Source organism: Pempheris klunzingeri, chromosome 10 (assembly GCF_042242105.1).
Source record: "Pempheris klunzingeri isolate RE-2024b chromosome 10, fPemKlu1.hap1, whole genome shotgun sequence".
In the NCBI taxonomy this organism is placed as follows: Eukaryota; Metazoa; Chordata; class Actinopteri; order Acropomatiformes; family Pempheridae; genus Pempheris; species Pempheris klunzingeri.
The window spans coordinates 9,182,355-9,207,202 of record NC_092021.1 but is presented as its reverse complement, the minus strand read 5'-3'; the positions used below and the strand labels follow the sequence as shown (position 1 = coordinate 9,207,202).

Below are 24,848 nucleotides of genomic sequence, written 5' to 3'. Positions count from 1 at the left end.
CATTCCAGGTGGCTGTGTGTTATTACATGCTCAACCCTCTAATGCAACCACAGAACTATAACGCATGAGCACTGAGAAAAAGCAGCCTTCTCTGCATTTTCCTGGTCCTGGTTTGATTTGTAGCACGTTTTTTTATGGCTTTGTGAGCTTTACTTCACAACCGGTAACTCATTAACTTTAAAACACTGATTTTATGATTTGCATTCTCATAAACCTACAAACACTGTGAGGTCCCAGCGCCAGGCTTAACATTGACCTCATTCTTTATCGCTGATCGTTCAGCCTCTCTCTGGGTTTTCTTCCTGAATATCATTGGTTTCCGGACTTAAGAAACAAACTGAAACAACAGAGAGATCTAGAGGAAAGATGCCATTCTTCAGTGCAATAAGTCCCTTTTTGCAGTTTGAAAAGTGTCCACACATGATTGGACAACTCACTTGCTGCCATTTCAACTAAACTGATTTAATGAGAAGGGCACACATCCTACAGTGTTGCAGTTAGGTCCTGGTTTTAAGTGTCAATCAAAAATGATTTCTCTTCCTGGGTGGCCCAAGTCACACGCGTCAGGCTGCCTTTTCCACAGTATACTCAGCTCGCTTAATGCATTCACTGCCTGTCAACTCCTCCTGATGGCCATTAGCTATGCATATGCTCACTGCGACTTGTGATTGACTGAACGAATTAATGAATTGAGGATCATGTTAAGTACTTGCTGCATCCACACTCACATCTGAAAACCATCAAAAAAAAATTCCATTCATTATATGGCCGATATATCAAGTGGCACAAACCTGGGTTAACGGTTACAAGGCTATTTACAGTCCTGGCTGTTTGAACTGAGAGTCCTGCTGCTTTTTATTCATGCCGCCCACACCTCCACACCAGTTTGAGTTCAAGACCAGCTAAGAAAATATTTAAGTAGGACAAATAAGAATTACAAGCAAGGTTTCCTGAAAAGACGCACGTGGCTTTCAAGAGCCCTTTTGGGGTGTAACTAAAGGTTGAAACAGTGATTGTACTGAGATCATTTTATGGCAGTGTGGTTGCAGACTTGGCAAAGTGTTATCATTGATCAAAGTGCACAGTTAACAACAACTCTTTTATCACAAGACTGTGCTGCAGTTTTGTGTTTCTGTACAACTCAAGAGTTAAATCTGACCAAAATTTCTCAGAAAATTCAAAATAAGATCTCATCTTTGTCCAGCATGGACATAACTCAGTTTAACATCAATATGAGTTTTTGACGGTTTGCTCTTGTCTCAACCCAGTCCTAGTTTTACTTTGTCTGAAGTAATCAGCTTTTGGAATGCATGCATGTATTGTCTGATGGAGCGAACACATCTCACATCACTTATCATCACTTTACAATGGGGCTTGATTAGTTTAAATAAACATTCTATTAAACAGGTCTGTCACTCCTCCCCTAGAGAGGAGCTCCAGGTTATGCATGCTGATAGCGTCACATTATAAACCCAGTGGTGTCTGTACTTATGAAGATAGCAGGTTTCCTCTGGCTGATGGCACCAGATAAAGACGGTAACTTACAGGTGATTTTTTTTACTTTCATAAACCAAATTACAATCATTATACATGTCACTCTAACACCAGCTGTTCCGTAAGTAATTATTTGGTTTTGACATTGAACCAATCATCTACTGTGCTAGGTGGATTTTGGTCCAAGTGTGATCATGTGCTCAATATCTGAGCACTTCATTTCTGCTGCTTTGCTCTGGATGAGATATTGATCTTTAAAACCTACATAAGGTATAAAACACCTGAAATCTGCTGTACACCAGTATGTTGTTCAGTAGTGGCAGAAGTTTTAATCTAAAGTTACGGCAGCCCATGTGCATGTTTTCGACTAGTAACCTTGAGAGAAAACAAAAAACACTGGCACAAATATCACAGGAAAAGGTGCTGCTAAAGATGTGGACTGAGGGCTGTTTGCATGCTGTTACTGCAACCACTTCTTTTCTCAGGGTATTAGTGCAAGGTATAAAGTGCAAGCTGTTACTGCACTTTGGTTAAATCTCAGACTAGAGGCTGGGCGATAGTGGACACACACACTACCACACACAGACAGGGTCCTAAAATTGCCAACCGTTAACATATACAAGAACATAGATATAAAAAAAATTATGGTACCTGTAAAGGAGTAGCCCCAAAATATTAAAATTGTGACTTGGCCAATAAAACCAAAATGAAGTGATTGTGACTAATAAACAAGCTTTGTGAAGCTCAGTCAACAATAATGATAGTTTGTGAAATGTCTTATCAGAGCTGATAACTAAACTGATAAATGGGGTGACCTCTACCTCAAACCTAACAAACAATGAGGATATGCACACTCTTTCTTTCCCTGCCCTGCATCTTCTTACACTGCAACATTGCAGAAAAACGGAGAAATAAAAATATCCAAAACAACAACCTGACAGATTCAGAGTCTGCTGCCTTACATGAGTCGGAGATAAAACACTCAAACACTTTAGACTGGGCTCTTAGCAGCGTTGAGGTTGACACTTGCTGAAATTATTGTGTGTTTCTCCCTACATTACAAGACTTTTCAGTCAAAATGGATCAATATGACACTTGGCTCTTACCGGCGCTGACGGGCTCCAGGGCTTCCTGCTCCACATCCATCTGGTGGTAATGGCGGATGCAGACACGAGTATCTATCTGGTAGAGCAGGGCAGGACACAGGTAGGTGAACTGGCTGGGGGAGATGAGCGATTCAGGACTCAGGCCGTAGTAGGTGAGGAGCTGAGTCAGGTTCAGGCACTGGGGGGGAGAGGGAGATGCTGCAGTATGAGGGGAAGCAACCACAAGGCAACTAACAGCTGAGATTATTAAACTAAATGATCAATCCTGAGACATAAAACCTCATGCGCTCCATAAAACATGAATCCTCTGAATATCAGATATTCACTTCTGTTAACTCCGAACGTATTCATCAACGACTGGAACATACTGACATAAGCACAGTGGAGGGAAGAAGTCAATTCTCCAACAAGACAGGGCTGAAAACTTTCAGCCGTAGTTTTGATGGGTTTTTTTCCTTTGTGGAAATTTGTCACCATTGAACTCACCTGTAACAGATATATTCCAAGTTTCCTTTTAGATTTCCTGTTGTTTTGGTTTTAAGAACAACAAAATCCCATTAAAGTCCATGTAAAGCAATAATAAATGTATGTTTGTCACACCACTAGAAAATTGTGTAATGAACCACCCAGCCAAATTTGAATGATTGAAAAATGGCAAGTATATATTATTTGGTTTCAAAATCATGAGGGCCTGTCCGCTGTAGGCGGAATGTCTTGAAACCACTGTGATCTCTGTTTTATTGATAGGTGCTGTTTACTCATCTAATGCCTCGTTTGTCCGTTTTAATCTGTTCACTCCCTGATTTCTTAAACCCAGTTCAGGCCAAAGTTTTGCGACAAGATGAGCTGAAACTTGCAATTACCTGCAATGCATCAGTCTGCAGCTTCTCTCTGTTAGCACTACATTTGATATAGCAGGCACAATGTAGTCTTGTCTCACTTATGCCTGTTGGTAGAGACTCAAGGGCCAACAGGACTAAAAACAGGGCTAGTGAGGGTTGAAAAACTGTTTTGCAGTCAGGTGGAGCAACACTGGTAGTCTCTCCCAAAACATCCTCAACGCCAAAATCATGACAACAGTTTAAGAGTCTCCCCAACTCCCCAACTCAGTACTATATAGTTCACAGTCTTTTCACATCACAGCAGCCTTTTTCTAACATGTATAATGTGTTTACAAGCAAATCTCTCTAAGGGGTTTGTCATAGATGATCAAAAACAGTTGAGCAGTAGTAGTGACAAGGACACATTTCTGAGGAGCGAACAGTCTTTGTTCTACTGCGCAGGTCATCAGCGAGACACTTCTTGCATCATTTTACTTACTAAAATACATTTCTGATGTTTTCTCCTGCAACAGATTATTGCGCCATTTCTGCAAAATTGTTCATATTTGAAGTGGAGCTTCTTGCTAACATCAGTCTGCGAGTTCAAACACTTCCTACCTCCTCATGCTGATGAGACAGTCCTCCTGGATGGACAGACAAGGCAGGGACTGGCGGGGGGGTGGCGGGCACCCCAGGGGCTTCTCTCTTCTTTTTATGAGAATGGCTGTGACCGTGACTGTGCTCATGGTCGTGGTCATGATCATGACTGTGATCGTGGTCATGGTCATGGTCGTCAGACAGGGATGTGGGAGGAGCAGAGGTTTTGTTTCGGCCTCGCTGTCCTCTGGCCCTGGCTGGCTTTCTCAGCTTCTTGGGCCGGCTTACTGTGGTGGCAGGAGAGGACTGTGGCTCCTGAGGGACTTGGGACGGCTCGGACTGGGGAGAGGGCTGCTGTCCCTGGTTGGTGAGAGGAATGTCTGTGCCTGTCTGTACATGATTGTGATCAGTGTGGTCGTGACCACCATGAGGTTGAGGGGACAGGTCCTTGTGGGTGGACTGCACCTGTACCTGCTCATGTTTGTGCTCATTGTCATGTGCGTGATCATGGTCATGGTCGTGGTCGTGGTCATGATCATGATCATGTTTGTCCTTCACATGTTCATCAGAATGTTTATGGTCACCATCCCCTACTTTAGCGTGATCATGATTATGTTCTGCATCATGCCCATGATCGTGATCATGTGCATGGTCATGTTCTGCGGCTGCACCAGCAGCTGGGAGGGCAGCAGGAGTCTGCTGGGTGCACCGTGTGGGACCTTGTTCTGTGTGTGTATGCTGGGAGCCTTGTGGTGGCTTGTGGTGTGGATGACCGTGACTATGCCCTTGACCCGGTTTATGGCCTTCAGCGGTGGATGAATGTGAATGAAGGCCCTCCTTTATGTCAAGCAAGTCAAGGTGAGCAACGTGGTCATGGCCCAGATCCTCATGATCCACATCTACCACCTTCACTTCACCCAGACCCAAGCTGAACAGCAGACTCTGGAATCCCTGGAAATCCAGCCGGTCTTTCTGGCCGTAGCGCCTGAACAGCTGCTGGATGTAGAAGCGCTGCTCCTCCTCTAGAGACTGCCCTTGAGGACCCTTGGACTCCGGGGACGGAGTGGCTCCTCTGACATACGGAGCCTCAGAAATCTGCAGGTCGCTGTGGGCGCGGTTGTGGTCGACATGATGTGCACCGTGCTGATGGCTGTGTCCGTCTGCGTGGCAGTGGTTGCACTGATGGAAGAGGAAGGTGAACACACACAGGAAACAGAACTTGGTGTGCACGTGGACTCGCATTGTCCCCTCACTTCTTGTGCCCTGCCAAAACGGGAAAGTAAAAGTATAACAATGTGAATCACTTTTGTTTTCTCAAACTGATGATAAATGCTGAGAAATTAATCTTGGTGGGAATGAATAAAGATCCTCTATTCAAGTGTACACTAGCTAGCAGCGAATATTACAATATATTACAAATTAATTATTCAGTGGTATTCAAATTTGCAAGTGAAAAAAATAAATGCAAAAATTAAGAACAGCTTAAGCAACCATGTAAACATCAGACTGGTTTTTGCCGGTGGGTTTTTGTTCCTGACTAGAGCCCCACTAAATGAGAATTTCCAAACTATTTTATAAATGAAAGCTTGAGGATTCAGGAGGATTGTCTTCTTTGGCTCCATCAAATGTTTGCATGTTGTTAAAGTTACAGTCACATTCTGAGCAGCTGCATCGCTCCACATCTCCTCACCCAGTTTTAAAGGCCACAGTGACAAAAGACCATGAGGACGGTCTGACTTTTAGATGGCTGGACTGATTAATGGCAACGGCATTTTTATCAGGTGTGTAAGACAAGTACAGTTTCTGCTTTAACATCTGATTGTCCAAAATGCTCTTCTGTCCAGATCTGCCATGAATATCAGCCTATTAAAAGTTGGACTGAAGTATCACAATATTCATACTTTTATATTCCTCCTTTTATGCTTTACACAAAAGCTTGTTTTTCATTACTATTTCGGAGTCATACATTTTGCAGCATAATAACATCATTACTGAGCCACCTCAACGAGATTAAACACAATACTGCTGAATTATGAACCAGTCCCAAATGAAAGTAAAAAAAAAAAAAAAAAAAGGCACGACTGCTAAATGGAACAGTACATTCTCACACATTCACAGTGAGTTCAAAAATTCATGAGTAAAAGACAAGAATTACACTGGTATCTTTTGCATAAACTCTAATGTGGAAGCATTGTTTTAAAAAAGAAAAACATGAGCTGTAACTACTGACACCAGGTTAGTCCATCTTTGATCAATATTGGCCTTTAAAAAGCCCAATCAGAGCTTCCCTAGCAATGGTGCACTGACACACTGACATCTGGCCGAGTAACATGATCAGCTTCAGCTCACAGTAATTAGAGAAAAGGTTTGGAGTAATAAGCCTGCACATCACCCTAAATACAACATTGAAGCCACCTAAGCTGCTACCTTTGGCTTGGCAGATTTAAGAACTGAATCAGGCAGCCTTCTGGAGCCCAATAGAGTCTCTAGTGAGAATAGTGTAACAAATTGCTTGTTTTCCCTCACTCTAAAAAGCCTCGAGCAGCAACATCATTCCAGTCAAATGATCCTCATAAGGTGTCTTGTGAAACTTGTGGGTGGCTGATCCTTGAGGGGTAGGGGGTGGGGCCGGGGGTGGAGAGGAGTAAAGTGGGGGAAGAGGAACACAGCTGGATGATAGTAAGATGGTGCACAGCACAGACTGGACACACACACACACACACACACACACACACACACACACACACACACACACACACACACACACACACACACACACACACAGACAGACAGACAGACAGACAGACAGACAGACAGACAGACAGACAGACAGACAGACAGACAGACAGACAGACAGACAGACAGACAGACAGACAGACAGACAGAGCTTTGGCATCTAGCTTGTTAGCAAAGTTTATACCAGATTTACAGCACGCACATCACGAGGGAATACATTTGTGTGGTGCAGACAACAGATACTGAGTTAAATGTTAGCCACAAGCAGGGTGATTGATCCTCCGCATAGTTGTCAAGGCTAGTACTGACAGACTGCACACTGTAGGCTTGTGTGAGCAAAAACAATAAAAAAAAAAATAAAACTACATTGATTTCTTTCTGAATACCCACAAGAAGCAAGAAACTGCAAAACAAAACCAGAGGAGAGGATACAGAAAATAAGTCAAAGATCATTCAAATAATGTTACACGAGAGCCTAATTTAGAAACAGATCACATTGGTGATTTTAAAAGGACTTTTGGAAAAGACTGAGAAATGCAACAATCTATTCCTTTAAAATATTTTAATCCCGACCAATGCATTATTTCTTTCCATCCCACTAAAGTATTTTAGAGTATACAAGTAAAAGAGATTCATTTTGGCTACAACAAAACCCTCTTCAGTCCTTGATCACTGAGAAGACGACATCAACAGCTTATCAACTAATGACTATTGGCTTGATAGGGACTTCCTTCTCCCCATATAACAAGATCAAGTAGTGTTTGTTATCAGTATCTTAAACTATGTAGATACTTATCAATATGTAGGCAAGGATTATTTCTGTCACAACCCATGGTTACAAACAGCTGAAAAAGCCCCAACTAGTGCGTTTTATCAACGGGTCATCCAGGTGATAGACCATGTGACTCAGTTCAACACCTTCAAAAGGACTAAAACAAATAAAACACTTCAAAGCCATGCCAAATAAGAGCAACTGCCTTCATTCTCATTTCTAATAACCTTTAGAAAGTGGAAACGAGGTTACTTACCACTGTGTAACCTCTGATGGGTGGTGTGTGAAATAAAGTTGAGCCAAGGAGAGAATGATGGCGCACTGACTCAGGGCTGCAGACACGTAGCGTGTGGCTACAAACCTACTTTGCGGCTGTCGATAAGACAGTGTTTATAAACACGAGACAGCACTGACCTATGAACCTCACAGCAGATAGCTTGGGGCAGAACCAGGACCATTTTTTAAGAGCACACCCTCTGGGCAGTAACAAAGCCTGCTGTGTTTTCCTGATTAGACTCTTTGTCTTCTTTGAGGGAAACAAGAGTCTCCATATGTAGTGTGAGAGTTTAATTGTGTGTTACACAAACCACAATCGCAAAAGTAAGCATGACAAATTCATTTTAAGCATACCCAGATTTAAATTGAGATTATCAGCATGTTTTCTGCAGACGTTAATGCAGGAAACAGCATACTACCTGCACTGATTTACTGAGCCGCCGCTGATGTAATCACCGTAATTTGTGTTCTTCAAAGAATCCTATCATTTGTACTGTGAAATGCAATAACTTGGTAACTCACCGTAATACGTGTCCTCCTGCTTGGCCCCCAGTCCTGATGCTTCTGTGTGTGGGGGGGTTCTCCTACTCTTCTGAAGCGTTCACTCTGGAAAAATATTTAGGACAGACAAGTGAAATTCAGACTCACCCATACTCAGTTTTTACTTCAGGTTATCTGAGGCAGTGCTCATGGTGAAAGTAGCAATGGCATTATTTGTCTTCACAGGGAATGCCATTATTCCAAAGAAATAGTTTGAGAAGTTTTAAAGGCAGACTTATGGACATTTGTCTCTCATCCACTTCCAAAAAAAGCTGCAAAGTTTGGAAGGTGGTTCAGTCCTTTTCATACCACTACTACACCCTCCTCACCCCGTCCACTCCACCTCCATCTGTTCATTCTCAACAAGGGTTCACCATGATAAAGTTATGCATATCTGCTCCTTATGTAATAATACACCCCCTGTGCTGTTATGCCCCACCAAATGGCAGAACAAACACACTAGAGCCATGATACTGAGAGAAAAACAGACACGGAGTACATGTTGTGCTCGTGCATGCTGTCTCACTGTCAGACTTACTGGGACTCTTGAACAGAACGGATCCATTGTTAATGTTGTTAGTAACGCCTCATGTCGTCCTTGGATGGCAGCCTTGGTGATGTGCCCTCTGGTACTTTTTCTGTTTTCTTTATTGTTCAGTTTTCGGCTTTCCAATTACTTTTCAAACTCTTTTGTGGGCAGCGGGAATTTTGAACTCCCACCAATGATCTGGTGAATGTGTGCTCTCTGGCCAACAAAATGGATGAACTGCTGCTTCTCAGCAGAGCAAACGGGGTCTTACAGAACACTGTGCGCCAAAACAGACACACATAAGAACTATTTTTTTCCGCCTCCTTTGTTTGTCTGTCCTCTCTCTCAACTTTTACTGGAGCTGTTTGTAAAGCTGATGATAGCAAAAATGTTTAATTCCTTAAATTCCTTGTAGTCTACACGTAATTGGCCGGCAAATCTAATTTTGTGCTTTTCCTAATATAACAAAATCAAAATGTCTGCTGTGAAAATGGCATTAAACATGTTAAATATGTCAGGAAGAATCGTGAGGCCAGTGCACTCAGAATTACAAATAGACTGAGTGATAAAAAAAGTGCAAACCTGTCAATATGTGGCTAAACAGATGCATTCAATAACCAATCAAAGTACCAGAGCAAAAGGCTTCTCAATGGCTAACAGCAGTCAGTGGAGAAACTCTACACACTCACAATGCCTCTGCAGCACACGGACAACTTGGCAGAACTGATAGAACAGGAATTGATGCAATCAGCGCGGAGCTACTGGTGTTAAATTACAAACCCGGTTCTTCAATACATGTCCGACAAACTTCAAACTAACTTCAACTCCAGTCTGACTGAGGTTTACCTTTAATTTTTAAATGTAAACTTTCTTCTCCTATTTTTTCATTGGAGGTGATGGTGCAACTTTCAAGGGATAGCCTGCTGATTTACAACCAGCTTTGTATAATTGCAATGTTAGTAGTGTATGCAAATGAACAGTGTTTAACTTTCCTCCGCTCCCTGCAGCTCCCCAACCTCTGTGTCCACTGGGTAAAGAGGACAAAGTGGGTCGTGGGTAAAGTTGGGTGAAGTAAAACAACAGTAATAATTTCATTGTTAAATCAGTTGTTTAATGAAACTAAAGACACGGAGGTGGCAAATGTCCACCAGATGACGTGTTTCATGTCACCTGGCAGACACCTTGAGCAGGGAAAAAAAACAACATTGTAATGATTTAAAGCCCGTTGAAAATCGGCATAGTTTGCCTTTCAGAGCACAGCAGCATTAACGATTTCAATTCATGGCAAGCACTGCTTCAACACTGGAATCAGGATGTAAAAATGTCTGTCAAAAGTTGGAAATGTTTGTCCCAACCTTTATGACAAATTTAAGGATAAATCAGAGTTCAGTGTGTAGAAACAAAATGTTTCCTCGGAGAGTGAACTGCACTTTAACAACAATTCTGGTTGTGGTTTTTACTCCCCTCAGCCAGCCTAAAGAACTACTGAGAAAATCAGAAATGCCTTGGGGTGCTATACAAACAACTCAATTCCTTTCAACAAAAAAAATCCACCTGAAAGGTACATAATGATTTGTAAACTAGAATAACCTCTTTAAGAATTACTGCTGGTTAATCTGTCTCCAGTTTCATTTTGCAGGCTAAAACTACACAAGCATGAATATGTTGCATCAAAAGAATTTGCCAAAGAAACAAAATTGTAAAACTTAACTATATGATACCTGTAAATAAATCTTTCTTCTGTCCTTGTTCTAGACATGACTCTGTGGCTTAAAGATATCTTCTTGTCTTTTCCAGGTTGTTGACGACAACAGGAACCCTGTTTTTTCCCCTGCGGGAAAAAAAAAAAAAAAAAAGACTTTGGCCCTTAAGCTGCTTCATATGATTCTCACACGACCATATGCATCCTTCTCATCTAAGTATCCAGACGGCTGTCTGCAGGGAAACAGAAAGAGCAGCGGAGCATAAAAATCTCCTCTGGTATTTAAGAAATGTCATCAAATGTTACAAAGAAGTTAAAGATAAAGAAAAGTTTTTTGTCATTGGTCCTGATCTGACATTTATGTTTCTTACAAAATACAACACACACTGCACTCTCAGCCTCACTGCAGACCTGCAATATAAATTAATAAAGCCAATGATCTCTGCATTAAGAAAAATATAACCCACATTACTACGTTCCTTCAGTGGTTTCCTACAATATTTGGTATTGTTTTGAGTAACATTCTCGTTAGTGTGGACCTGTTGTGGCAGGAAAGCTTTCAAGAAATAAAGGCAAAGCAATAGTTTTACATTGCCTTTTACTTCACCTCCCCAAAGTACAACAGACACAACAGCATGTTCACCCTAATAGTGAAGGGGTATGTTAAAACTAAAACAGGCACTTTAAAGTACATAAAGAAAAGGTTTCCCAAGGCTGTGATGGCTGCATCTGAACCCATTAAGCTTCCACTTTTTAACGCTTTCTGTGTAGCGAGGGAAATAAGTTGCACTAGTAAATAGGGACTGAGAACACAATTTCTTCTTAACTCAGATCAGAAATACGTAAAACAAGTCCGACTGGAGGTTTTCTTGGCCTGAAGCACACAAGAGAGCGCATGGACCCAACTCACATAGGAGGGTCTGTGGGAATCTTAGAGGACCTGATCTGCTGTTGTATCATGAAACGAAGGGCAGGCACAGATTAGACACCTGAGAACTTCCCTGCTGACGATCACTGGTGACAGCAAGAGAAATAACAGATTGTCCAATGTTTTCAGCTCACCCATCAGTGTTTCCTAAGCATTCACTGAGCAGCGGTGAGGCTGCACACTGAGACGTTACCAACACACAATCTGAAATGTGAAATCCCTGCAGCTAAGCCCAACTGTCCACAACAAGCACTGCACCTCATGTTTACAGACGGGCTTTTGTCATTACATGGAAAACCACCCACTGCTGCTGCAAAGCACTTATGAGGGAAAAAAACAGTCATCCCAGTAGTCATTTTGAGAGGCGAAACTAGTAATCATCTGACTGAGAGTAGCCATTGTGTGGAATCTGTCAGAAGCTGTGCGGTAGGTCTACTGCAAATCTCCTGACTCAAGTACCTGCCGTATTCACAGTAATATAGGAAGCCTTTATCTTTTAACAGTCATCCTGGTAGTAGCACTCGTTATGGCAGGCTCAGCACAGGCGGTGGGTGAAGACACACAAGTTTCAGTATGATTTCATCCCAACGCACTTGCCATCATCTGAATAAGAAGAGAAGTTAAACCTTTTCAACTCACACAAATTTCCAGCTTCTCCAGACAGCCTTAAATGTCCGTGTGATTGTCTTAAGACGGCTCTGAGACTAAATCAATATCCACTGAGAAAACACGACTGACACACCATGCCGTTCCTCCATCCCACGGTGGTATGAAATTAGGCTGTGGGCTACCATGATACATGCAAGTTGAAATAAAACCAATGTAAAACAGGCCACAAGTTCCCTAAACTTCTTCCCAAGTCAAAGAGCCCCTTACAAGACGACAAATACCAGATCGGGTTCAAGTTCAGTAGGTTGAAGCCACTGAGTCATTTGGACAATGTTGCGGATGCTGTATATAGTCCTGGATTCCTCGGGTGGAATCAAGGAGCTGTAATGCAAAAGTGCAAGATCGCTGTGGCGAGACGCAGGTGCGTGACTGATGCTCTGTGGCCTGGAAGCATGTTCATCGTAGTGTAAAACAGTCCAAGACCGCACGGCTGGACTAAACACACGCAAGTAAGCAGAACAATCAGCCGAGCACACTGTGCAGATGTCAAACAAACAACACCTTGGTAAAACACAGAGTGATGCTTACCACTGGTCACAAATAAGCCAGAGAGGACAGGAGGCCACGCCAATACAAAATGTTCACGCCAGCACTGTGTTTTGAGGCTTTTCAGTCCAGTGACTTAACTAATTTGTACAGGCAGGAGGGAAGGCACAGTGAAGGAGAGTGTGTGTGTGTGTGTGTGTTTGAGTAGTCAGGGAGCTGTGTCTAGTATCAACCACCTGACCTCCTCATGGTGTATGTCTGTGTGTGGTTGTAAATTTACTATGGAATGGACATTGTGCCCATTTTAGTGTTTTCCCTTAATGTTAATCAGCAACTTGAAATCAAAGTGCCACAGCACAGCTTTACCCACAACCCCCTTGTTTATCAACAGCAGAATGTCCTTTACAAAACATCCTTGCATCCTGCAGTTTGCAGAAACATTTTATACACCCACCCAGTGTCTAGGGCGAGATGTTCAAAGTCGACTAGACCTTGCATGTTTATGATATTAATTTAATTATTTAAACATTATTCTGGTAGGAAATCAAAGTAATGAAAGTAATGAAATAATGTTATCGGTCACATTGTTAACGCTCTGCTGCATTACAGAGAAAAACGTATCATTTGGTCAACTATCAGGGGGCAGCCCTGCAATGTCAGCACTGATGACTGTGTGCCTTGTCGTGCAGGCTTAGCCTTACCTACAGTACAGAGGTACGTGCTCTCCGTGCTCCTCCTGCCATTGTTGTCGAGAGCCAGACTAGAAGGTAAACCATACTTTGACTGTCAGAGTTAGGAAAGCAATGCTTAAAGCAGCAGTACATAACTTTTATAAAAACATCTTTTTGTCATATTTATAGAGATTGTCTCTATATCCACACACTATTACATGAAACGGGCAATCTGGAAAAAATGGGTTCCATTGGCTCATTCTCGTGCTCCTAATGACATATGCAAGGGTCCACCACGCCTGCTCACTCAGGTCAAGCTCACCATCTTCAGCAGCAGCTTGAGGATGAGCTTTGCAAACACAATGGCTGAGAAAACAACCACCAGCAACGAAGAAGCCTGTTATTTCTAGCTATGTGGAGTATAGTTCGACACACAGGAGGCGGAAGCATCTGTCGGTGAGCAGCAGCCTAGCTGTTCACAGCAGAGGCACATTTCTCTGTGCCAGCCTTCTTCCTCTGCTCTTTTCCAATTACATGTAGAGCTGAACTTTATCAATAACCTCATGAATTTCTAATGTAAAGCTCCCACCCCTACCTCTTGCCGTGTCTCATCTCCCTCGCTCTCGGTTTAGACACAAGTATGTGAATAAATATGTGGAATAAGCTTGAAAAAAAGACAAATCACAAACAGCAATATTACTAGCTTATTATATTTCATACATAAATTATTTTATACATAAAATAACAGTCCCAGTCTCTCCCACACAGAAAGACATGCAGCTCATTAATTAGACACCTCTATCAGATCAGTACTCGGTTAGAAAAAGAGGGAGTGACGGTGAGAGAGGAAGAGAAGTTGAACTATTAGACGCAATGTTTCAGTAAGTTAATAACTTACTCAAGGTGCTGTTTTGTCATTTTTTGACCCCTGTGCCTGCAGCCATGATATTTTCTTGTAAGATGAACAAATCTGCCTGAGCTGCCAATTAAGGGCCGACCACACACATCACTAATAGACAGAGCTCAAGCTAAGAGCTGTTATTCTACAAGAAATTGCAACTGTGCGTGTCAACAAAGTCGTACAGACACAAGGTTGAGGTTAGAACGAACGCACTGGGTGACAAATGCTAGCTAGCACTCAAAATGCCCTGTCTGCATAAAAGACTGCATCATAAACAGCAGGAGAGTGAGAGTGGTGTCACGTGTGCAGCAGATTGTGAACATGGTGTGCACTAAAAACAAACAGACCAGCCAAACCAAGCCAATGTTGACAAAATTCTTATTAGAAACCTGCAGCTGGGAGCAACAATGATTTTCACTGAGGGCTTGTACTGTTAGGTGCAAAGGCAGGGTTACATAAAATCCATAATTTAATAACCTCCCGTGCTTCTCGACGTGTTTGGCTTTTAAGTGAAGCTGAAGTGGATCTCTGACCTGCAACTAATTTCACACCATCTTTTACCTGGTCGCCTTTGAGGACACTGGCATGGAAACAAGAGATACATGTATTCTCAGAGCCAATTCAACTCAGCATAAGATGTACTTAATGAAATTGCTGAATGAGGCCCAACATCCCATTACTATTCTGTCTATTCTCTTAAGAGTTTGTTATAAGGTGCTGCATGCCATTTTGAGACTAGACTAGGTTTGTGGCCCATGCCTGATAAGATGTTGCGTCATTCTGAATATAAAAAATAAATAAAATCAAAAAATATGAGATTCAAATAAGGGGCTAGACAGCAGACAAATTGCCAAAGGCCATTTTTAGCTAATTATGTTGCAGACGAAATCACACACAAAGATGTGGCACATAGATAAACACAGAGGGAGTAAATAATATGTAGCTATAAGCAAAAAAAATACCACTCAAAGCAATTTCAGGGTAATTTAGGGCTTGTTTAATCACTCTAGTTGTTGGGAGGTCATTCTTGGATTTTACGGTTGATTTCAGCATCAGCGTAGCTCAGTATAATGTCCTTAGAGGTTTGTCCTCAGTGGATCAGAAACAGCAGACAATTCAAGGAAACGTGGAGTGCATACTATCCAGTTTTAACAAAAAAAAAACACCCAAAAAAACAAAACTCCAAGCCAGGACATGACTGGTGCAGTCCTGTGATGATTGTATTTGCTCTCTTTGTATCCCAGTGTACTCCAACAACACCATTTGTAAATAGTTACATGCACCAGCTTTGGATTTTCTGTCCACATACAGTAAGCCTGCTTCAGATGTTGAGCAAGCAAAGCCAATTTCAGCAATATTTCAGAATCTAATTCAGTGTGCGTGTGTGTGTTTGATATGAAAGACAACGTTGGCTGCACTGTGATACACAGAAAAGGTAAAGTCATGAGTTCCCATCTGAAAGGGTTTTACGAGCCTCTATTCCCTTTTCCAGCGCTGCCCTGCATTTCAATGACTCGGCTGTACTTCCTGGGATGTAACGCCTATCAATTCTGGAGGCCCTTTACAGTATTACAAAGGCAACACTTGTTCACATAGCACTGCAAGTGTTTCAAAATGCACAATGACTGAATGGAAGTCTCTACATAATATCCTTAAGCTACACTCTGAAGCTGCATGCTGCGGTCATAAGGTGTTACTGGTATGTAGCAGTTGGACATAAGGTTTGGTAATAAGGCTTTAACTGTTTAAATTCCATTAACATCATACATCAAAGGCCAGTCATGTTGAGAAGTACTTAGCCCGTGGGAATAGTTGTATAATGTCCTCTGTGTTGTTGGAGGAGGTCACGTCTGGGGGGAAAAAAACCCAGAGTGATGATGGCTTGCGTTTCACACTACTAATTTTTACCAGAAAACCTGTGTTACAAATTAAGGGCATTGAGAAAGACAGTTACTAGTCGGGAGAAGTCCGACAGAAGAAGCTACTGGTTGCATTATGACAATTTTAGGATTCAGTATTTTGGAACAAGTGAATTTTGATCATTCTAATCAATCAGCTTTCTAGAAACGTGTTGCTTCATTTGCCGAGGTATCGGTTTTACTCAGCCACAGGTCCCATACTGTTAATGTTCAGTGAGAACTCTTCAGTATAGTTCTCCAACATAATTACAGAATTTCAATGCCAACATTGAAGTGAATTGTGTTATTGTCAAGCCAAATCTTCTCTATTTGTGAGGGTGTAACATTTCTGTCCTCTTTATTTGACTTGGGAGCGAGAGAGAACAGGTAATACCAGGATGTTGCACACTGAGGAGAAGCACACTGGCCCTGGCCGTAAGAGACAGTCTGTTCTCTTTGCTTTAGTAAATCATTTTGGTCAACTGTAATTTAACTGGTGACCTGTAATTTTGGAGTTTTGTTAATGGACCAGTGTTTTGATTACATCTTCCACAACTGTTGGGACAAATATTGTCATTCTACCTGGTATGAGTCACCTTTGTAAGTCTTGGTAATAATTAGGTCTTTTCATGAAGTGTTTCCCAATCCTGCTCCTGGAGGCCCACTGCCCTGCATGTTTCAGAGGTTTCCCTGCTTCAACACACCTGATTGAAATGTTCAGCCTGTCATCACGCTCTGCAGAAGCCCGATAACGACTCATTTGTTTGAATCAGGTCTGTTGGGAAACATCTGAAACACGCAGGGCAGCAGGCCTTTACACAAAAGGGATCTGTAGAGCTTGTCATGTGAACAAGCAGACCAGCTTCAAGTGAAAGGCTTTTTGACGATAGATGAAGATTTGTAACAACTTGTGATAGTAAAATTAGCATATTAATCACTGCCTTACCTATAGCAGACCAAAATAAAGCTACATAAATCACCATATGAAAATTTTCATTCATACGTTATGTACTTTAAGCTTATTTTCGCCGGTTGGTAAAACTGAAATGTATTTCAGTACCAGAGCTCAACACATGGCATTTCTGACTCATTAATAAATCATGCACACTGCAAAAAGCCACCACCCACACGGGGAATTACAACTTGTTGCACAATGTCTGCATCATTTCTTCAGTTCTGTTCATGAAAAATGGGAGTAAGGGAGTTGTGTTTGATTTTGTTTTAAAAAGAAACATCACTGATCACATCCTTAATAAGTCAAATCCCAACCTATGGCAGTTAAACACCAATTTGCAGTGCAAGTTGAAGGGACTGACTTATAGGGATGCCATGTGACCATATAGTTTCATATTCACATTTGTTGGCTACATTTCTCTTATGGACTTTAAAATATTGATACACATGTCACTTATGGCACCTGTGCCAATAAATACATGTAAACACCAATTCTGCATGTTCACTGCAATGCAAAGAAAGTTCTTCAACACTGATTTCTTTATATAGAGATATGCCACACCACATGTATACACTAAATATTTAATAAGAGGGTGTAAAAAAACTTAAATGTCAAATTTGCATAGGACCAAAAGCTGCCACTGCTGCGTCCTACCCACAAGGTGAGCCAAAATGCATTTTAATAATTCATTTCAAACGCAATTCAGTCACGTTTGCTTCCCTCTGAGGCAGGTGAACCCACGGTGACTGAGGCTGAGCAGATACCGCCCATCAGTCTGGTCACCTGCACGTGGTGCGCATAATGCAGAGAGCTCTGTTCTCCCCATCATACCCGAGACCAGCACCGTTTAAACAGGTGAAACCACCGACATATGACATAAGTCCCAAATGTCCAAAGCGAAGCCGTAAGAGCTGCCCGACACACCGCTCCAGAGCCGACCAGCCCGCGTGTTTAGCTAGCATCTTCCGGAGGGCTAATGCTAACGCTAGCCTGGAAACAAGGCAACAGTCCAGACAGCTAACGTTAGCTAGCAGACCACTCACAGGAAATTAGCTCACAGCCTACAAAGAGCAGCGATAACATAAACGGCCCTGAACTCCGTCACAAAGGAGCACAACAGCGGTTTATGGCGTCTACACGTCGGGGCAAACGCTGCCCGGGTCCATGTTGTGGGAGTGAGTGATAACAAATGGGTTTTTTATATAGTTACCTCACTCGAGTGCCGTGTGCATCTCCTCTCCGCTCGGTACCAAAAAACTCCGTCTGGTTTACGTCAACGCACGACAGCACAGTTATTCACTAACGCCTCTTACGGAGTCTCCGCAGGACGGCGGCCGGGGAGGATCAGCGGTCTGCGCCATGTGCGCAGCCCGCTGGAGGAAGCGCTGAGGCTTCTTTCCGCCACATTGTGTCTGGGCTGTCATATGACCAGCCGAGGAAGCGATGCTCAGGCTGCGAGGAGCGACTGCTGCAACCACGGAGAACAAAGCGTTTTCTAACAAATACATCCTATTATTACGCCTTTACACTCACACTTCTCTACAAGCAGAGGAGATGATTATTTCTTACAATATAGTTTAATTTATTCATTTTTGTTTTATCATTTATTATTTATTATTTATTATTGTCAAGGATTGATTCTCCACATGTAGATGTCTCAAAGCTGTGCACTAGAATAATTCAGTCAAACATGCCTTAGAAGAAGTTTAAAGCACGAAGAGGCCAATTCAACATCTGCACATAGTGTGTTGAAACCATCAGTAACTTAAAACCGAACGTAATGAGGAAGAATAAAGAGTAAACACTGTAATCCACCGGAAAGTAAGATATGCTGAAACCAGCTGGATCTGACTTTTTTTGGTGTCAGGGTTCCTCATTCACATGAGCCTGAGCAAAGGTTTGAACTCTCGCACACTGAACAGCTTGTTTTGTAGCCGCTGAACATCACATTTAACAAAAAGTCCCACAGTGTTTTAACAAGAATAAAATCTATTCAAAACATGATTGCATGGTTTGATTTTTTTTTATTTTCAATGTCACATTAAACATGTTAGGGAAACTTTCCATGATCAAGCCCTCCAGTCTACTAGTTTAAATACTGTTATTATCTAAAGGTCTATGAAGTGTTATCAAGCTTTGAAATAAGCTTGATAGCGCAGGTAATAACTGGAACAGGGCACACGACCCTGACAGAGTTTTATAATTACCTTTGGAGGATTTTACAACTCTCCACAGAACATGTAGCCTACACACAAATTACACACACAGTAGTGGGGGCTTTAAGGCTGATTCTTTTTTTTTTTTTTTTTTAACTCATCATAAGCTATTTTTAGGCTAAACACATACTTGTTCATTCTTTAAATTAAAATGTATAAGTATTTCCTGGCAGAGAGGCAGAATTTACATAAAACTTAACTGATTGGCTGAATTAATTAATAAATGTGACAAAATGAAATACATTCTTAGAGACTCATTTTGGTGACTAGACAAAAGGTGGGAAGGGTTGCGCTGAGGAATGACCTCATTATTTTCATAATCCTGGCAAACGTAGACAGTTCCGGACCCGGGGAGGTTAAAGCTTCACGATAGCAGGAAAATTAATCTGAAGTTTGAAACATGCACAAACATCAGTGCTCAAAGTGCAGCACTCACTGGTACGCTAAAAAGGCACTTCTACATTTTACTCGTTGCAGTGTGCACTTGTCACTGATACTGTTTTCTACCCTCTCAAACAGCTTCTCTGGGGGATTCATAACTGCTCTAAATAAACTGCATTGCCCAGAGGGCTGTACGTGATGCTCATCCCGCTCTCTCCTGACTGCTTGTCTCTGTTTTAAGGCCAGTGTAAATAAAGTTACATTAACCGTACATTAATGTCGGCCTGCCTCGAAGAGATCAACACAAACAGAGTCAGAAAGGGTCACAGCATATTTTGTGAACACCAGCAATATCCCCTGTTATCTTATTTATTCACTGCAGAAATTCAGCATGTAATAATGATTTGCTGATACCGATGCAGCACCGTATTCTGTGGCCCAGCGGTTCTTAACATGCTTCATTGCACGCTTTAATAACTCTTACCAAACACAATGCCACCGTAGTCCTGATACATGGTGCTCAGACGGGGTCACACATTTTGATGGGCCTGGCTGTGATTTGTGCGTATTGAAATTTGTGACCTGTCAGATTGTGTGACACTCGTCCAGAGGTTGTCAAAATGTTGATGACTTAGTTTCAGTGTAGGGAGGCAGCGTATGATTGAGACCGCACAGGAAAAATGCAAACATAAATTAGATATTTCTGAAACTAATCATTTATTCATAAAATATTAAGGTGCCAGAAAGCCTCCACAGCAGCAGAGAGAGAAAAGGAGAGAGATGTTAAATTTTGCTACAATAGAGCATAACAGAGCATACAATATATCACTATAACACATTATTATTATTATTATTATTAGTAGTAGTAGTAGTAGTAGTAGTAGTAGTAGTAGTAGTATTGTGTTTAGTGAAAGTAACCATGATTATTTATTAATACATCAATATAGCTTTTCTTACATGTGTGTCTTTCAGTGTTGATTCCCTCGGATTGTCTTGCTGTTCATCTCTATCTCCATCTCCAACTTTAGGTAACAGCACTAGCAGTGATGGCAGATGAAGATGACATGCAACCCTTAGCTTCCTACAAGTTGTCATTCCCCACCTGACAGATGCCTGGTGGGGGAGTTTGATGCACTGGCTGAATAGAGTGTTATATGGCAGGCTGGTGAAAGTGAAATGGACCACAGGACATTAAAATATAGTGTGTGCATCTCATGTCCTGTACAAGGACACATTCAATGTTTCTGAGGGCCGCCATTGGCCCGTGAGCCACGCCGGCCGATACACACGCCAACACGTGAACAATAGGAGTGCTGCCGCTTTTTTTTTCCCACTTCAAGCTCTGACAGTTTTCAATCATTTTATGTATTTGGCTGTTTTCAAGCTGACAAAACGATAAATGGAGTCTAAGCCTGCAATAATTTAGTCTCAGCTGTTTCTGTCACTGTTGCATATGTGTTCCTGTTGTGGGTCATCTAATTTTTACAAGATTGTGACTCCGACCAACATAATATAAAACCCGATTCAGAAAGGAATTGATTTTGAACTTGATAGTTCCCTCTTCACCTTAACTCAATGTCCTCGTACTAGCTTTTTATCACTGTGGTGTTTGAAAGCTCTGAGCGAAGTTGATGAATGGACCATGAGTTTTCTGTCAAATATGGTCCTTGTATTATGTTTTTGGAACCACTGAAATGTGTATCTGACTCATGAGTTCTATGTGGACACTGTGTGCTTTACTTGAAAGCAGCACAAGTAGACAAAATCGGTCACAATGACTCAGAAGTGACAATGACAATGTCTAACATTACTGTGGCTGACACTGTTCGCTGTATGCTCCTGGTCATACCAGACCAAATAAGTCCATCATGGCTAAACCCAACATCATATTATGTGTGTAGTATATTTTTGTAAATGGTAAGTGGGTCCACCATGTCTGTGCTGATTTTACCTTTGACCTTTATGCTTGGCCTCCTATTTATCTACACTGAACTTTTTGTACAGTATTTCTGAGCAAACAATAATTTTCTATGCAGCGTTTCAAGTAATGCATCAGGTGATTTACCTTGAAATGACTTACCATATCGGGTAGAGAAAAGGCTATGTGTGTGTGTGTGTGTGCGTGCAGGTGAGCGTGAAGCACTTCGACGCTCCGAGCGGACAGACAGCTAATTTCTGTCGGCCTTGCACCAGCTGGGTCGGCTTCCCGGCCCCTCCCCACCTCAGGTTTCCCCCCTCATGTCGGCTGTCTCTCCTGAACACAGAGAGATTAATATCAAGTGATTGGCAGCCATGTTCTCACTTAGCACTCCAGTCATGATGCCCCAGGGTCTCTGCCAGTCGTAAAGCAATGGTGGAAGTGCCATTGTGGCTTTCACTGTCATTTAGCCAGTACCCAGCCCCAGCAGACAGAGGATGAAAAGTGCCAACGGCCGAATTGAATTATGAGCTCCACTCAGCCCCGGCCATATATACAACCCAGCACGGGGAGCCATTTCCTGCTGAAATGCCTCTTGCTGCAGATTACTAAGGTAATATTTCCTGCACTGCAACTAGAGTGGTTATGGTCCGCAGGCAATCTACCTGACGCAGCTTTTGCCTACAGAGCGACGACTGGCATGAAAGACGAGGCACCGGCTTGTGGTGAAATTGCCCTTTTTATCATACGGTGGTTAAAAAGATGAGGTGATTTTTAATGAGGACAACAAGTATAACTTTTCACACCGGCTTGAGGCCATAAGGGCTTGAACAGCTATCATGTGCATAATTACAGACACAAGTGAAATAGTTCACTCGAGTCATATACCCTGTTATAAACCTATATTACCAGAGTCAAATTAAGGTCGTCCATCTTAAATGCGACCTTCCTCTTCATGGAAATGGGCTACAGGGATATGCAGTCTGGATCCTGTGTATTTGTGTGTGTGTGTGTGTGCATATGTGTGTGTTCCTGGCTGACATTTTGCTGATATAGAGCAATATTGGCACCCCAGCAGACCCGCTGGTGCTCAGTCCTGGAGGGCAGCCAAAGACGGAAAGAAAAAGAGAGACAGAGGAGGAGAGGCCGAGAGAGAGAAGGAGACACGGCAAGTGACAAGTTTTAAATATCAGCTCATTAGCCACCTGTAAACCCATCTAATGAGTGCTCATGGATTTTTCATTCCCTTTAATTGGGTAGAGGTTGGAGAAAGGCGAGTGCGCTTGCTTGTTTCCCCTCAGGTTTGTTGTACTTGCCAAAGCTATATCACACACATACAGGCTCCAATAGCCAACACACACCCTCTCCAATTCACACATCTCGGATCAATACATGCAGAAGGAGATCGCCCCTCTAGCTTCATTAGGCTTGCAGTTGGTCGACATGACTACCTGATGGTATGAACTGATGAAGCCTACTTCCCAGTATTAAGATTAGACATTGTTTTCTTTCTTGTACAAACTTCAAAAATCTCACTCAGACTCACGAAAGTGACTCCAAAGTGTTCATATGTTCAGTCAGTGGTAGAGCTGCTAGTCCGAACATTTTTCAGTGTTACACGGATTATAGGAGGGAACTTGATCTTCCAATCAGCTAGAATGAAAAAGAATTAGACGTAATCCTGTCTGATGTGCTGGGCCTCCTCTTCCCTCTTCCCTCCCATTCACTCCCACGTGCCCCTCCGACATTTCTTCACTGAACACCTCCTGATGGCCAGACATCGAGGCTCCACAACGCCACTGCTGTAGACGACTAGGCTGGGAAAGAAATTACAATTTGCATATGTTAAAGGCGAGAGACCTCCCATCCAGTGCCCTGCTTACACTACAATTCATCAAGAAATCAATAAGTATTTATTTTAATTAAGGCATAGAGAATGAAATGTGGCTTTGTTAAAGCTACATTAATAGATTTCTTTAGTCAATTGGGGCCAGAAAAACTCCACAACAGCCTGACAAACACACAATCTGACAAATTAGCACCTTATAAAGCTGGTATGTGTCAGCACAAATACACCTATTAACACCCCCTGCATTTATTTGAAGTGGTGTTTATGACCACATTGTTTAAATCCCTGTAGACATGACTTCCTGTTAATTTAAATCTGAACTTGCTTGAAGTTGAAGTTTACTCGTCTACTCATCTCATCATCAGCTTTAAATCCTCACTGGTGAAACTCTGAAGACTAAAAGGAAAGACAAAACATTTTGGGCACCATAAACATGAACAGGTGTTAAAGGTACAGTATCTGAAGTGTTACTGCTGGAGTGGCAGAGGTCTAGAGATAAGTGATAATTGTCAATGGGCTTGACACTGCAAGTGACCCCTTTCACATTCAGAGTTTGATTGATTGTTAGCATAAAAAAGCACTAATTAGTGTCATGTCAGAGGATGATCTATTACTTTACAACATCCTGTTTTTATGACCAGCTTATCAACCTTTTTTTTTTTCATATGTTATATTGTCTTTTGCCTGCACACACATTAAATCATCATAAATCATTCTAATACAATGAACAAAAGTGGCATCCACTGTCTGCATTAATTATCAGTTAAGTTCAGCGATATGATCTTTGTGTGGTCAACTCATCAACTGTGTCAAAAAGCCATTTGTGCATTTGTATTTCGAATATTATTAACAAATCTAAGATCTATGCATCGGAGAAGCTCTTTGATCACACTTCCAAATACAAAAGGAGAGAGTGTCATTTATTTACAAGACTAATAATAAAATATGTTTTATTTTAGAATATCTCCCAGACATGGATGCGTGTCTTTACAATGAGTTTCATCAGCTTTAAAACCCGGCACGTGAAACTCTAAAGACAAAAAACAGTAGCCTCTTCAGGCAAATAGTCCTTTTTGAATACCATAAAGCACAAGAGCAGGTTATGAAGGTATAGTGTATGAAGTGTTTTTCACTGCTCCTTCACATGGAGTAAGAGCTGATTTCTGTGCAAGATCAAGTGTTCACAATAAAAGAACATTATTCTTTAAAGTCAAATGGTGTCCTTTTCCATGCACAGATGAGTGCCTTTGATTCCTGACAGCGTTGACATTTTCTTAAATTCAGCCGCAGCTCCACCTGCCAATAGCAGCTGCGTTGCTATTTCTGCCTCTCTGAGATCTTACAGGGAAGGAGTCGGGCATGTTCAAAGGCTTCCCTGCAGAGAAACATCATTTCAAAGGTAC

General features: G+C 42.0%; 1 protein-coding gene across 4 annotated transcripts in view; it reads right to left on the bottom strand.

Annotated features, from left to right (window-relative positions):
* Window positions 1-18,330, bottom strand: part of slc39a10 (solute carrier family 39 member 10) — a 216,687-nt gene extending 198,357 nt beyond the window's left edge. For 2 of the 4 annotated variants that reach the window (XR_011585198.1, XM_070838760.1), the window contains exons 1-4: window positions 12,699-12,897; window positions 8,325-8,408; window positions 4,040-5,281; window positions 2,601-2,778 (exon numbers count right to left, since the gene is read on the bottom strand). Coding sequence is in view for 3 of the 4 variants with exons in the window: in XM_070838760.1 (XP_070694861.1) it covers window positions 2,601-2,778; window positions 4,040-5,260 (1,399 nt within the window). In the remaining variant the exon portion in view is untranslated. Of the gene's footprint in view, window positions 1-2,600; window positions 2,779-4,039; window positions 5,282-7,782; window positions 7,841-8,324; window positions 8,409-12,698; window positions 12,898-18,291 lie in introns of those variants that run through there. The other 2 variants (XM_070838761.1, XM_070838762.1) reach the window with 2 other exon arrangements.
* Window positions 18,331-24,848: the final 6,518 nt, after the last annotated feature.